At 42.9% G+C, this 15,367-nt stretch overlaps 1 protein-coding gene across 1 annotated transcript; it reads left to right on the plus strand.

Annotated features, from left to right (window-relative positions):
* The first annotated feature begins 12,168 nt into the window (after window positions 1–12,168).
* Window positions 12,169–13,236, plus strand: LOC102385184 (slit homolog 1 protein-like). Its single transcript, XM_014518195.2, has one exon. It carries the CDS (start codon window positions 12,169–12,171, stop codon window positions 13,234–13,236), a length of 1,068 nt encoding a protein of 355 aa, XP_014373681.2.
* Window positions 13,237–15,367: the final 2,131 nt, after the last annotated feature.

Genomic DNA, 15,367 nt, shown 5'->3' on the forward strand with positions numbered 1-15,367 from the left:
GGTTGGGGAGTGTCCTTCTCAGCAGCTCGGAGGCAGAGAGGGATCTTGGAGTCATAATTGACTCCAAGATGAACATGAGCCGGCAGTGTAACGAGGCCATCAACAAGGCCAATCGCACCTTGTTGTGCATTAGCAGGTGCATGACTAATAGAACAAAGGAGGCGATGCTCCCGCTCTATGCTGCACTGGTCAGGCCGCAGTTGGAGTACCTTGTCCAGTTTTGGGCGCCACACTTCAAGAGGACGTGGGGAATCTCAAGAGGGTCCAGAGGAAGGCCACTCACATGATTAGTGGCCTTCATGATAGACCCTACGGGGGGAGGTTGAGAGAGCTGAATCTCTTCAGCCTTCACAAGAAACGGCTGAGGGGAGTTCTTGTGGACGCCTATAAATTTATTAGGGGAGGTCAACGGGGAATAGGGGAAGCGCTGTTTACTAAGGCACCCCAGGGAGTGACTAGGTATAACGGGTGTAAACTAGTCGAGAGTGGATTTAGGTTAGATATTAGGAAGAAATTTTTCACAGTAAGGGTGGCCAGGATCTGGAATGGGCTTCCAAGAGGGGTGGTGCTATCACCTAGCTTGGAGGTCTTCAAGAGGAGGCTTGATAGTCACCTGGCTGGGATCATCTGACCTTGGTCCTCTTTCATGCCAGTAGCAGGGGGTTGGACACGAAGATCCATTGTGGTCCCTCCCGACTCTACAATCTATGAATCTATGAACAGTTGGAAACACTGTCTGAAGATGCGGGAAAAAAAGATCCTCCCATACCAGAAGAAATGGGGGTCGATACAGGTATGTATGGGGAAGTAACATTGGCTAAGGTAGGTGATGTACTCAAGGTCATGCTGCAAGTTTGTAGCTAAGCCAGGAAGTGACTCTAGGCCTCCTGAATCCTCATACATTGACCTACCCAGAACCCATCATTGCTGTGCTACCTACCATCTCACATGCAGCACTGCAGGAAAGAGATAGTTAGATCCTGATCTTCAAGAATAAAATTCTTCAGAGCCTAGCCACAGCAGAGGATCCAGTCAAGCTGGTTATCAGTGCCCCACACTAATACACACCTTTGTAGCACACATGCCTTATTCACTCTGCTTATAGTCTCCATTTTGGCTAAGTGCAATGGCTGAGTGAGTACAAGACTGGACTGGAAATCCAAAGGCGTTTCCCTGCACAAAATCAAATTCTTCTATGTTAAGTGACTGCTCTCTTTTCTCCACAGTGGCTGCTGCTGGTGTTCCAAAAAAAATGGTCTTCCTTTTTTAAGAAGATACTGAATGCTCTGTCCAGAGTGAACTCTCTTCTCTCAAGTTGCCTGACACATCACAGGAAATTCTGGAAAGTCACACCAGAGGTTGTATCTATATGTTATATTGTTTCAGGAAAAATATAAACAGAGTTAGGAAAAAATGTGGTCTGATGGAGGCTGCTAATTGTACTTTGTGATCGTTTGCAACTTCATTCTCATGTAGTTAAACTCAAGAAAGAGGGCAGACACAGAAGGCAGACAGGAGGCCTATTTCACAGGGAGGAAGGAGACTCCATTAAGGATGCATCATTCAGGAGTTAAGGTGCACTCTCAAGCAGCTGGCTGTGCCACAGGATGGGTGTTGTAGAGAGCAGTCAGGAGCCAGCCTAACCAGCAGGTAGTGCCACAAACTCCTTGAGATAACTTAGAGGTGCCACCTAGCAAGGGTGGGGAGTTAAAACCAACAGATAATGCCATTTGTAGATGGCAGCAGTCTCCACCTGCAATCACAGGGTAATCAGAAGGCTGCTGGAATCGCAGGTGCCAACACGTCATTCTCAGTGCCAGTTGAGGGAACAGTTTTCTGAGTCTTTAGCTGCAGTGACTGGGGTTTAACCCGAGCTTTCTAAGCAGCAGAGCAGCATGGCACAGCTGCCTGAGGGGAGCAAACACCCAGGACTGAGGACCAGTCTGTCTTGGCCTGGCAGCAGGGAGAGGTGAAGGGAGCGTTGGTGTCCCTGAGCCTTGCTCCCCCTTGGGAGCTCAGGGCCATGAGGGGAGCCTTCAGACTCACTCCTATGAAGGCCTGAATCATTTCTGACCCATCTCTAATTTGTGTCACTTTTCCCTCAAGGGCTGGAATTACTCTGGTGATGGGGGAGGCGGTACTGCCAAGGTCATTGTTGCCCACCCCCAAAATTTAAAGCTTTGGGGGAAGAGCCCCAAGTTAGGGCTGGCCCCCAAATAATGAAGATTTCTTTAATATGGCCTGCCTATACACATGTTCATTGGTGGTTTAATTCTAATGCATTGGAGCAGATGTGATTTATCACGTCCGCTCCATGTTCTCATTAGAATGCTGCAGCATCGCCACCGTGTCACATGTATTAAGCCGCCATGCATTTTAAAATGGCCACAGGGTGCTTTAACTAAACCACATTGAATGAAGTTTAGATAAAGCATCCCGGAGCCATTTTTAAACATGCAGGGGCTTAATGCAGTGATGGTGAGGCATTTTAATTAAAGTGGCTGCCCAGGAACGACTCTAATGAAAATGCCTCCCTCTCTCACCTCCAAGCACGTGTATACGCAGCCATGATTTCTTTAAGCCCTTGCTTTTTGATCTCCTCCCTTCATATATGAGGACAGTTTCCAGGCTGCTGGCTGCCATTCGGGCAGAACAGGAAACTCTGATGCCCGCTCCCACCCGGAGCTTGCACTGCCTGCCTGACGACACAGCTTCTCCACAATGATGTTGTAGTGTAAGCCACAGGCTGTGGGCTGCTGAGGCCTCCACCAGTGAGTCTAGTTTCTGCTCTCTGCTGTTCCTCCTGAACTTCTAGCTTCAGGACTGTTTCCCATCCTTCCCCAGGCCAGAAAGGGCTCCACTGAAACCCGCCATACTCATTCTCAGGCCTCTTAGCAAGAATGGGCCAGCCTGACCTAGCGCTTACAGGATGGGAGAGGATCGGGGAGTGGTGGTGTCTGCACTGGCGTTCTCCATCATCCTTCCATGTGAGGCATGTTGGGTTACCAGAGTGAGGAGGGAGACCTGTTGCCTCCTGAGGAACCTAGGATTACCATTCGTCTGGGTTTTCCTGGACATGTCCTCTTTTTTGGCCCCCTGTCCTTGTGTCCAGATGGCTTTTCAAAATGCAAACAAATGTCTGGGTTTTTGCTTTGCCTCTGCTTTTCCCAGGAAGAGGCAGCTTGGATGCTTGGGGCTGGCAGCAGGCAAGGTGATTGGCTGTCGGGGGTCATGTGCTCTGCACACAGACCTGGCAAGAGTGTGTGGGTATGTGTGAGTGTGCACATGGGCAGCAGGGCTGGAGGGACAGGTGTCTCTGGGTTGGTAGTGAAGAGCACCACCAGTGCCCGGGGGGCAAGGGGCTTCAGGTCGGAAGTGAGGGGCACTGGCAAGGCTGGGGGGGCAGGGGCTTAGGAGTGAGGGGCAGAGGCAGGGCACAGGAATATCACTGCCCCCCCCCCGCCCCCGCAATCATATACCCGTCTCCCCGCCGCCTCCTCCCCACAGGTGTCCTCTTTTTTTGATCCTGGAAATATGGCAACCCTAATGTCCCTGGAGAACTGGATTTTATCCCATCTCTGCCACAGAATTCCTGTGTGAGTCCTGCCAAGTTGCTTAAACCCAGCTTGTTTCCAGGTCTGCTCCCCATATATTTCTGGCTTCTTGACTTCAGAGCAGGGGGATGATTTGCAGAAGTGCCAGCCACTTGCTACTGTAGCTAAAGTCCTTAGTGACTGTCCTACGAATGTACAAAGTGTTTTATAATGTTACATATTCTGAAAAAAAAATCAGGTGCTCATTGCCAAATAGGAGGTCCCAAATTAGTTAATCTTTCAGCTCCCCATCTAAAAACAGGGATAATACTTCCTCCCTGAATCCTTACAAAGCACATAGATATGATGGTGGCATGTACCATAGAAACCCCAGGAACATATTATTAAATCTGTCTTCAAAGCCAGCTTTGAATAGTGGGGAGTAAATACAGTTTGGGATTACACACTGAAGAGCAAAGAGAAAATAAAGCACTGTATAGTTGTTCATTCAGGGCATGTTGTCTAATCCGTGCACACAGTGAGGGAAGAGTCCTGTGGAAAAAGTGTCTGATGATCATTTAAATAATGATTATATTATAATGTGTATGTGCCTAGGAACAGAATTAAGACAGAATTAAATTTGCAGAGACTGGCTAACTTTGACATTTCCTAACTCTGGACTGTTTGACTATGCAGTTATGTGCTCTAAATGTAAAAACAAAGAAGCAAGCAAAAAACCCCAACTATGTGAAACTTTACATGGATATTACTGGTAGGCTTGATAGCCATTGGAATCCAGTGCAGAGAGGACGAGTTGGATCAGGATGGAGGAAAAGGAGAGAATTGGGACAGGGTCTTGTGAGACTAGGACCAACGTGATGCCCAGTGGGAAAAAACTGGGAGCCAGTGAGGAAAAAGGGAGGACTGGGAACAATTGGGCTGGGATGGAGAAAACTACTGAGTGGGGAGGGTATGGGGAAAGCTGGGGGAATGAAAGAGACTGGGGCTGTTAAGACACTTGTGCCACTGTTAGTGTTCTCAAAGGAGTCGAAATGTTCTCATTGTGGCCTCAGGCCATCACACTTCATTGCATCCTCTTTTTGATAGTTCAAGGACCTGTCATTTTCACCTGGGCTGGCACATGAATATGACTAGGAGGACACCCAGGTTTGTCTGTTGTCTGGTGCCTCAGTGCAGAATGGCATTTTAACATCAGCGGGGAGGAGGACTTGCCATGCGGCATTTACCTAGATATGTTAAAACCTTTCCAATCTGCATTAGACGTGCTTCTCCTGCCTAGCTTAACAGCTGGGACCTCTCACAGCTGTTGCACCCAGAGAGAGTCCCTTATAGTCCAGCTCTGATGATAGCACAGAGCAAAAGGAGGCCTCCATATAGATGAACCTGTCCTCTGGCAGATCTGCGGGATCCACACAGATCCAAATATGTGATTTTGAATGGACTATTTAAGTTCATCCTTCTTCCACACGTCATTCTTTGTGTTAGTGTCTCTAGATTAAATGTTCCACTTTAGTATTTGTGTGCAATATATTATAGTTATGGACTTAAGGAAACCCAAAATAGTGTCTTGTTATATGTACCATTAAAATCCCTGTGGAGATGGGACTTTTTGAAAACAGAGTCTTTTACTTAAAAAAAGAAAAGAAAAGAAATTAAAAGGGCGTGTTATCTGCAGTGTGTTACCTGATTTTTGTCATCTATCTCTAAACAGCACTGGAACTAGCTAAAAATGACTGTGTAATGATTTTAGCCCATCCCTGAAAGCAACCTAAATGCCAGACAAACTTCAAAAAGTTACTAGATGTTGCTAGGCAGTGGCACCTTTTAAAGTAATCAGAAATGTCACTGGACAATTTACCAAGCGTTATGCACAGTAAGCCGATACAGGATTCTTCATACATATATTTTGTCAGCAATAACTCCCCCAAAATCACTAGGGGAACCCACAAAATCATTCAATTTAGCAACCACATCACTTTTTAATGTTTTAAATCCTGTAAATTATTGTCCTTGGTGATATTTTTTTGCAATTAATTAATTTATTTCTTGTGTAATAAAAGTGGCTTATTTGTGAGATCTACTTATGCTATCCTATGTCATGCTACACGCACCATCATTTTACTAAATAACTATGAATCCAGCCCATCATCTTCAGTGAAAAGCAATGATTAAATGGAAGCATTGATTTTTTGTGGAGCTTAGGTGCCTTAATATTTCTGTGGGATCTTGAACTGAATGTATGCTCATTATTCTGCCATGACCCTTTGTATCTGGTTTCTCTTTAAGTGAAAATAACCCAATCTTTTCATTCTTGCCACGTGTGGAATTCTTTTCATGTTATTAATCATTTTATGTTGTCTGGACCACTTTTGTATCTGTCACTCACTCAGAGGCTGAAAGGTATATGCAGCAGGTAACCTGGCTCTGTCCCCAGCGTACTACTGAGAATGTGTCGAAAGCTCTTAATCTGTAAAGTGAGAAATGTAACCAAGTCAGCTTCACATCCTAACAAGCTGAATAAAACAGTTCAGTTTAAGGGTGGTGTAGTGAGGCTAAATGAACCAAATTCTTTCCTGGTGTAATCCATTGTGCCTAAACTAAAGAGTATAACTGAAGTAAAGAAAGGAAAGGTAAACCTAGGAGGCTAGATAGGATGCTTTTTAATTATCCTGTTAGAGACAGGGGGGTGGTAAAGGTCTTGAACTTCAGGGCAGCACTGTGCTTTCATATAAACAATTGATGGATGTCTTGTGATTATACAACACTCTGCAGATGATGAATGCTAAGACCCAAAGTGTAGACATGGGAAGGAAAATGTGTTTTGCCAAGTCCCCATGGTGTGGCTTTTGTCTTTCAGTTAGCTTGGTGTGATTTAGTACAGTTTGCTCAGCATCACTTATTCTCAGTACAAGGGCATCCTGTGTACAGAAGGTAGTTTTGAGAAGGTATGAGGTAATATTCAGCAATAAGTCAGTGAGAACCCTAAATTAAATGCAGCTTTATGGGTAGCAACAATTCTAAATTCAGACCTGTGTCATTTATTGCTAACTTCTTTCAGGACCAGAATGTGATCTATTATACATATCTATATAGGTCCCCAAGGTACTTATTTATGCCCATGTGCAGTACGGACAGCATGGAGGGTAGAAATGGGCCCTGCAGAACTACTATTTGCATGTAGATGGGTGGAAAGCAGGCATGAGTCTTTTCTCCCATGTGTGTCATTCTGCTTTGAGTTGATGTAAACTGCCAGGGTATTGTGGTTTGCTACTTCCCAGGGCGAGGGAAAAAGGAGAAGCAGCTTCTGTCTCCAATTCAAAACCGGCTTTCCAGTTCCACTGTCCTGGGGGCAGTGTAACATGCACTGTCATCTATGCCTGGTTTGTGGCAAAGCTGCTCTTTAGTCTCCAGTAATTACCTCTTACTCATGACTCTGCTCTGTATGGAGTCCACTCTTTTGATGTTTAAATTAATTTAAATAATCTGTTGTATAAATTACTAGCAACTGTACTGCTGAGCTATGGATTTGACACACATTCCCTCCAATATTGGCTAGGAGGGAACTGTGCACTGTGTAAATATTTTGCAAAGCTAATTGTAGAGAATATTCTTTGCATTCAGAATGGTGCCAAGGACTTTACCCTGCCATTTTCACATGCCAGACACATTTCCAAAGGAGGGTTTCCAGCAATAAAGTATTTCATATCAGATGCTTTGATACAGAAATTGCAATCAACATTTTGCTGTGAAATAGAATCTAGCCACAATATATCTGTTTATCTGCACTCCTTTGCTTTATGCTTCCTGGTACATCCTTGGCCCCTGAGTGAAATCTGTTGAAGTTAATGAGTCCCTTCCTACCATGCCCCGTCCCCCTTTTTCTCCCTCCTGCACTTCCCATCAACTTTGAATCCGGGCATGTTTTACATAATACAGACATTTTTCAATATGAATCCGGGCATGTTTTACATAATACAGATGTTTCTCAATATGTTTCAAAGGCTTAGGAAGTCATTGTGTGTGTGTGCGCCAGCTATTTAGGCTTGTATTCCTTTTAGCAATGTTTGCATATACACTACATTCATTTTTTAAATTAGACTGAAGTCTAGGAGCTGTTTCTGTGACCCAAATTATGAAGAAACATGTCCCGTATTGTAAGGGACAGTGGCTAGTTGGTAGCCTTATGCATAGTTGGTACCATCTCACCTGTCTGGCAAGGAGATGAAAACTGTTTGCAGAGATGGCAGGTGGCAAGCGTCATCTTGTTGGTTTCCTGCCTCCAGGTGTCTGAATTATTAACACTTTTCTTACTGAGCCCACCCCCTCTGCCGCATATGCACACATACATTTCAACAGGTCTCTTTGAATACAATAGCACTCAACATTTCCACCTCTGTTTATTTTCCATCACACCTTGATAAGGGGGAAAGTCACCTGTGGAGGGCACAGTGGTCAGAGTACCAGACAGCTAGGAAGGTAAGGACACCTTCTGTTTCCAGGTTGTGGAAAAATTGGGTAGAAATGATGTCTGTCAGTAAAGGTAAATCCAGATGATGAGAACTGATCATTTTGACTGAATTCTGTGCTGTCTTAGACATGAAATATTTATTTACTTGCAGCTGATAAAATTTAATAGGTACCACAAAGCCTCAAAAGGCACTTGAAAGGAAAATGAAGTGTGTGTGTGTGTGTGTTATCTTGCAAATTATTTACAATATATAAGTGTAAATATTGGTTCTTTTCAGTTGGTGATCTACTAAGACTTATTGGAGTGACCATGCACGTATACTATTTTCTCTAAGGCTTGGGGGTTGTTTGGCTTCATGACATACATGGCTTGAAGAAACCAGATAATATTTGGACCTTTTGTACTAGGTGCTGTAGAGGCACAGAATGAGAAATAAGGAGTCTGCAGTGAGCTTGCAGTCTAATTAAGCCTATAATAGTGTCCATCTCTTTTGGTTTCTCTTTTCCAAAACCCTTTGAAATGTCAAACCTGGAAAAGAAGTTTGTCTTTCAATTTAAAATACAGCTGGAACTTGGAGTGCTATATAAAACATCATAGCTTTAATTACTCAAAAATAGGGTAGTGCAGTTCAGTGTGGTGCTACCAGCCTGTTTCTTTATAGAGTGAAATAAGGTGAAGTGTGAAGTCTGTAAAAGAGATAATATAAAGATCAGGGGAGAACACATCAAACTAATTCTAACACCTAACAAATCCAGAGCATAAATCACTGGATATCATCTTGAAATGACTTCTTTATGGTAGGATCATCATTTAATGAGGAAGACGGATCTTGCTTGCATTTCTCATTTTATTTTTAGTCTCGCTGCTAGGGAATAAGAGAGTTATAACCTTAATCCTTCTTCTTTTCCACAGATCATACAATCATAAAAATTAGATATGGAAAAGACCTATTAGGCTGTCTTGCCCTGTCCTGTCTTCTTGAGGATTCTATTCTCTGATACAAATTTAAAGCCTTGTCTGGTAAAGTCTTAAACATCTGGGGTTTCATTCAGGAGGCTATCCCATGATATAACAACATAAAGGTTTGAAGTGATTTTTTTCCTTTAGAGAATCTCTTCATGATTGTTTGGAAAATGCTTATCATAGTGTGGTAAATAATATAGAGCAAAATAGTGGTAAATAATATAGAGCAAAATAGTTGTTAGGAAAGTATTTAGCTGCTACTGAAAACAATGCAGCTCCAAAACTCAGAACGTCTTTCCAAAATCCCTTCTGCTTAACTCTGCAAAACCTAGTAGCTGCATTTAATCCTTCAGAGACAGCTGGATGAGACTTTGAAAATAGCAGAATAACAATCTCATATCCCATCTACTCAGGATGCCAAACAAAGCAGACGGTTTTGTGTATGAAAGATTGCAGCCGTCAAAATGGAAATGACTTGTTTGCTCAGCTCTTTAATCTATTTTTTCTTTCTGGGTTAACAGAAATAATTTCTTTTCTGTTTTGTTTAGCAATTTCCTTCCAAACAAAACAGCATTCTTCACCCAACTGTTTATAGAGTTTTATGAAATCATTGCAAATTCACTGTGAAATCACAAATCACTGTAAATTGTGAAATATTGAGCTCTAAGCCCGGGGGATCAGATCTCATTTACAGTAAAGCCTCTTATGCTAGCAGCGTAACAGCACCTTGAAATGGGCATAGAATAGATAGCATTGCCATAGTGTTAGGATTTCCTTTAAATCTAGCCAGTCCCGGGACCAGGCAGGTTGTCACAAAGCAAGAATGAAGAAGGAGAAGAAAAACTAATTGTCCTAATTATCTTTAAATGGTTCACAAGAGCTCTAGGTAATCTTCTGAAACTCTGTTTGGCTTTGACTTCTCCCATCTTTACAAAAACACAGGGGAGGAGGGAAAATGAACAGTTGTTGCAAAGTGTGGAGAGATCTTCTGGTTTTAATTGCAGGTGATAAAATAGATCACAATGATTACAGCCCTGGTGTCAGCAGATATTTTAAAATTAATAATTAAATGTAAATATGATGTCTTTGCTATGTGCTAAATAATGTTTCTCTGCAGGCACACGAGGCTGTAGCTCAGCTAGACAAACACTGTTGATGTCCTGAACAAGAGGACCTCCATTTAAATTATTTCTGATAAACAGATTGCTTAGAAATCTTCTACACTGGATGGTTCCTTGCAAGAAAATTTTGACTGTAATTCAGTCTTGTAGATGATATATTGCAAAAGATGCATTTTTGGGAATAGCTGTATTGCTGATTTCAGATCCTTAAGGCTTGACTATGTTGCTTCTCAATTAGCTCGAGGAGCTGCCATGATCAAGTGACACAAAACATTTCCCCTCTGGGTTTCAACACTGCGTCTGAAGCATCACTCCATCCTAGTAACCAGGGGAGTGAGAGGAGTTTCACTTCCCTAAGCCAGGTTGGTTGATCATACCAGAGTGGCAAGCACATTAAGTTGGAGCTGTGGCAGTCAGGCTGCCAGCCCAAAGGTGAAGCTTTTTCACAAGGGCTAGGGACAGGCATTCAAAAAGTCTGAGCCTGAATTAATTCAGTCTTTGCAGGAGGTTAGTCTAACCTGCAAAGCTTGAACCAATTTGGAGGTAGATAGACATTCCCTTTTCATTCCAGAAATCCAAAACAGCTCAGGCTAGAAGCTGGGGGGCGCTACAGCAGCCCTCCCTTCCCTTGCACAGAGCTGAGCTGAGGGGGGTATGACCAGGCCCCAGCAGGATGCTATGATTAGGGAGGGTTTCCCCCACTTCTGAGCAGCCCAGCAGGGAATTTTTATCACCCCTAACTCAGTGTTTGTCAACCCATTATGAAAACAACAGAGAGACGTTACCAGCTACCTGTTGATTCTATCTTTGTCTGAGTGTGCCACAACTTGGAGGTAGCCAGCATGTGATCTGCTACTTAATGCTGAGAGGTGTCTGTGTGGGACAGGGGAATGCCTGCTTAGCAGAGAGTGGGGAGGGGACGGGATGAGCAGAACCCAGGCAGAGCCTGCAGTCTCTGCCGCATCTGCAGCCAGGAAGCAGAGGGGAGGGGCCAGCCCTGCTGTGAAGCAGAAAGCCCTGCCCAGCCAGAGAGCATGCCGGGATGCTGGGGGAGTCTGACTTAACTTAAATCAGCAAGGGGTCTGGGACAGACATTGCATAAACCGGTTTGAGCCAAATAAGTTAAGTCTGATACTACATTCAACCAGGCTTATCTCAAACCAGTTTCAGACATTTTCAGACTGGTTTATTGGCACTGAACATCTGTTCTGTTACAGGTGTAAACCAGTTTCTGATCACTTAAACTGGTTTATGTGTAATGTCTGTAACTAGCCAAAGTGTATACCTGATTGTCCAAGACTGTTTCTCACACAGGGAACCAGAGTTCTTATGGTAACAATTGTCATCATAGTCTCTCTTTCTTAAAATGCATTTGTATTCTTTAAAAGGCACCTAAAATATATCACTGGCCTCCTGAATACATCAAATGTCCTGTTATTTTCTGTCAGCAATAGTTGTAGTGGCCACTGCAAAGAAGTCTAGTCCTTACATTTATGGAGATGTGGAGATGATCTCTGTACAATAGCAACTGGGAGGGGCCACACTGAGATAACAATTAAGAATTGTCAAAAGTACTGTTGTCTTATACTTCAATGTGTAGCAACAACTCATCTAGGCCAACTTGTTCTTACGCCCTTGTTCTCTTTGTAGCTGTTTATAGGCATTGGTGTGGGAAAAATCTTAACAAGAAGTAAAGCTAGGTGCCACTGAAAAGAGGATGGTATAAGCCAGAAATAAATTTAAACATCCCTAGCGTATAACTCAGAACTAAGGATTTCTCTCTTTCTCCCCTTTCTTTAAGTAGAAAAGCTTAAATAGATCCCTTTTAAAACCCACTGTGTGTGGCTCTTACTGAAAAATATTTTATGTATTCATTAGCATCACTATTTTTCACCTAGTTATCAAATAGGAGTCATAAATTATATCCTATAAACAGTAATAGAAAGCTTATGCATCTGTTAGCACTGTAACTGTCCTTTTTTTTATTATGCTCTACACGTAGCATACATTTTTACAATAAATGTCCTCTTATTCCTCTCTTTCAGTACTCAGAAGGAGGCAGATGATGCATGCTCACTACTTTATTTGGATTTGGATTCACTTTTCCTTTGGAGCCTCTGAATTTTATCACCCATGTCAAAAAATCTGCCTCTGCAAAGAAGGGGCCAAGTTTGTAAACTGCTCTGGAGCCAATGTGACTGCTGCCCTCACCTTTCCTCCTGAGACAGAGCACTTGGATTTGTCCAGCAGTAATTTGTATTCTGTCCCAAGCAAAGCTCTGGACTCACTGTGGAAGTTACAAGTTCTTCTTCTCAGCGGGAACTACATTAGCAGGATTGAAGCAAGAGCATTTAGTTCCCTAGAGAGACTCCAGAAGCTTGACATTCAAAGAAATGAGATTACAGTGCTTGGAAGCAGCTTTTCAACAGGGCTCAACTCCCTCAGAGATCTCATTTTGTCCTACAACAGGCTCCAGAAACTTTACTACAGAAACTTTCAGAACTTTGAGAACCTCCAGAAACTCAACTTCCAGAACAACAACATCTCCTCCATAGAAACAGGGGCTTTTCGGAGTCTGACCCGCTTGAGGCAGCTTCATCTTCAAAATAATCACCTCCTCAGCCTCCATAATGGGGTCTTCTCCATGCTACAGCATTTAGAGGTTTTGAACTTGGAGGGCAACAGGATAAAGACCATTGCTCCTGGGATCTTTACTTCCTTGAACAGCCTCACACTACTTAACTTGGTACGTAATGAAATAGAGCATATCCGGTTCAAAACCTTCCTAACTATCCAAACTCCTGGGACTCATATCTTGCTCTCCTTCAATCCATGGTTTTGTGACTGTGACTTGCAGAGGGTCTTTGCAAAGTTGCACAGTGTCAGGAGGCTGATCTTGGATGACTATGACAACATGACATGCATGGAACCACACGTCCTAAGAAACCTGCCCCTGTCCTCTGTGGACACTCAGCTCTGCATTGCAGAGACTGTGACGGTTCTTGTCATTACTTTCACAGTATTCATTACTGTGGTGGCTGCCATTGTGATGGCTGAACGGAACAGGAAGAAAAGGACAGGAAAGCACTGGAGTGAGGAGAGCGAAATGTCTTATGAATCACAAGACTGACCTTGTCATTGTGAGCTTTCTCCAAAGCCTATGTTACTCAGGCATGTAATGAGCATGTTTGCTCAGACTTTGCTATTATAAGAAAACACTGGAGATTTTACCATGACTCTCAGCAGCTGGTGAAATGCCTCACCTGAAAAGAAAGGAACTGTTTAGAAACACGTCTTTAGAAAGGGCTTATTGGACAGGCTGTTTCTACCTCTAGGAAGAATTTGGCATTGCTTGTTTCTTGTGAATTTAGCATATGCTCTGGTGAAGAGGATGTTTGTACTGAGACATTCTGTTGTGCTACTGACTGCTGTTGCTGGAGATCATCGAAACAGATTAATTTAAATATCTAATTGTTTTTCATCATTTGGGATGTTCTCTTGTTGCTTTTGACTCAGCCTGGATGGTGAAAGCAACTTTGCATGCTTCATTTGCTGGTCCAGGTTCTCATCCCTGGTGGGGAGGGCTTGGCACAGATGTGAAAACAAAGCATGGGGATGGGAATGGAAAGCAGAAAGATCAATTCAACACATCACTGATTTGGGAACCACTCAGTACTCAGCCATTCCCTTTGCACATTCTCCTAACATCCACTGGCTACCTACCACCTTCAGTTCAACTAGTTGGGGGGTCACCAGGGAACAGAGATGTCAAATATGTCCTCTATTCCTCCACCCATGCCTCCTACCCCATCTGTAGGGAGGGATTGCTCTAGAAACAGCTGTAGAGATTATGCAGGGGAGACTGCCCACCAGTGAAGTAAGTTGCCTTTGGGTAGCTTTGATTCACCAGAGCACAACAGAATTGGCTTAAAGCAAGGAGGATCTTGTCCTTGGTTTAATCGGAGACCTTTTCTGCTTGTTCCTCTCTAGCCCGGTGATGAAGTGTCTTGGTTTCTAACAATGCAGAATAAAGTCAGATTTTTTTTCAAATCCCTGATTTTGACATTTTTGAAGTCCTAAAAACATTTATCTTCCTATTTGGCCTTGTAGATAACCCAACCTTTTAGAAAAGCCTAACCTGAAGTGCTGGGCTGCCTTGTGGCATCCTTTTCATTTTTTTGCCAGAATTATTTCATGCAATAAATCTTACACACTCTCAAAATGTATTTACAGCTAAGCTTAATAGGTTTTGCAACAGTGACATATTTTATAAATGCTTTATGCTGCAAATAATATATGAACTGTGTGCTAAGAAATGAATGAGCTTTCCCAAATGTTCACATTTTTGGTGTACACTAACAGAAATGACTGATTAAGAAAATTATAGAATTAGAGCTAGGGCTTTATCTGGGACAGTTCAGCGTAATGAGGATGACTTCAGAATGGCTATGCCAGTCTACTGCAGCTGATGAACAGTATATATTCACTGAAATGTTAATTTTAATGACCAGCAGTCAAGTTACTCCTCTTCATGTAGCCTGGTTCAACTGAGAGCAGCCAGACTGTGAAACAACACTTGAGTTGCTCTGTCTACACTGGTGCTGTACTTACCTATAACTGGCAGTAAGATTACTGAGGGAACTGGCAGGTCCCCTCAGTATCCCATGATTTTTAGTGTTGTGGTAAATAGAGTTCCTCAACAAATTCTTTTCTAGGAACAGTGAGAGAATGTGTCTGTCTTGTGTGGATACAGAGAAGGAACTGTAAGAAGGCATTTACCCTGTGGAGTGCTTATATTAGCATCATCTGTGCTAAGCTCCAGAGAGTCACCCCACACTCTGTTTTTCTCTTTCAGTTTTCCAAACACACTAAATTATTAAATATTTGCTAAGTGTTTCAGTATCCTTGGGGAGAAGGTATTCTACATGTGCAAAGTGTTATTGTGTTATATGATGCCACAATGGCAGTGGGAGAAAGGCAGAAGGCATGGTAGACTTGCAGCGTATGCATTTGATGAAGTAAGCCTGCTGCTTGTGAAAGCTTATGCTATCCATCTCTGATTTAGTTTAAGGCCTTGTCTTCAAGGGGGAAAATTGACTGCAATTTTTATAGAAGTTAGCTACCATATTTACTCAAATCAAAGATGACTCTGAGTTCAAGAGGACTCTTCAATAATTAGATTCCATACGTGGAAAATGTATATATTTGTTATAATTGTCCATATATACAACCTAATTATTGGAGGATCATTTTAAATTCAT

The sequence above is a fragment of the Alligator sinensis genome, unplaced genomic scaffold (assembly GCF_000455745.1).
Source record: "Alligator sinensis unplaced genomic scaffold, ASM45574v1 scaffold233_2, whole genome shotgun sequence".
In the NCBI taxonomy this organism is placed as follows: Eukaryota; Metazoa; Chordata; order Crocodylia; family Alligatoridae; genus Alligator; species Alligator sinensis.

What these genes read in the sequence shown, in the direction of transcription:
- LOC102385184 (XM_014518195.2), top strand. Translation starts at nt 12,169, where the DNA reads ATGATGCATGCTCACTACTTTATTTGGATTTGGATTCACTTTTCCTTT.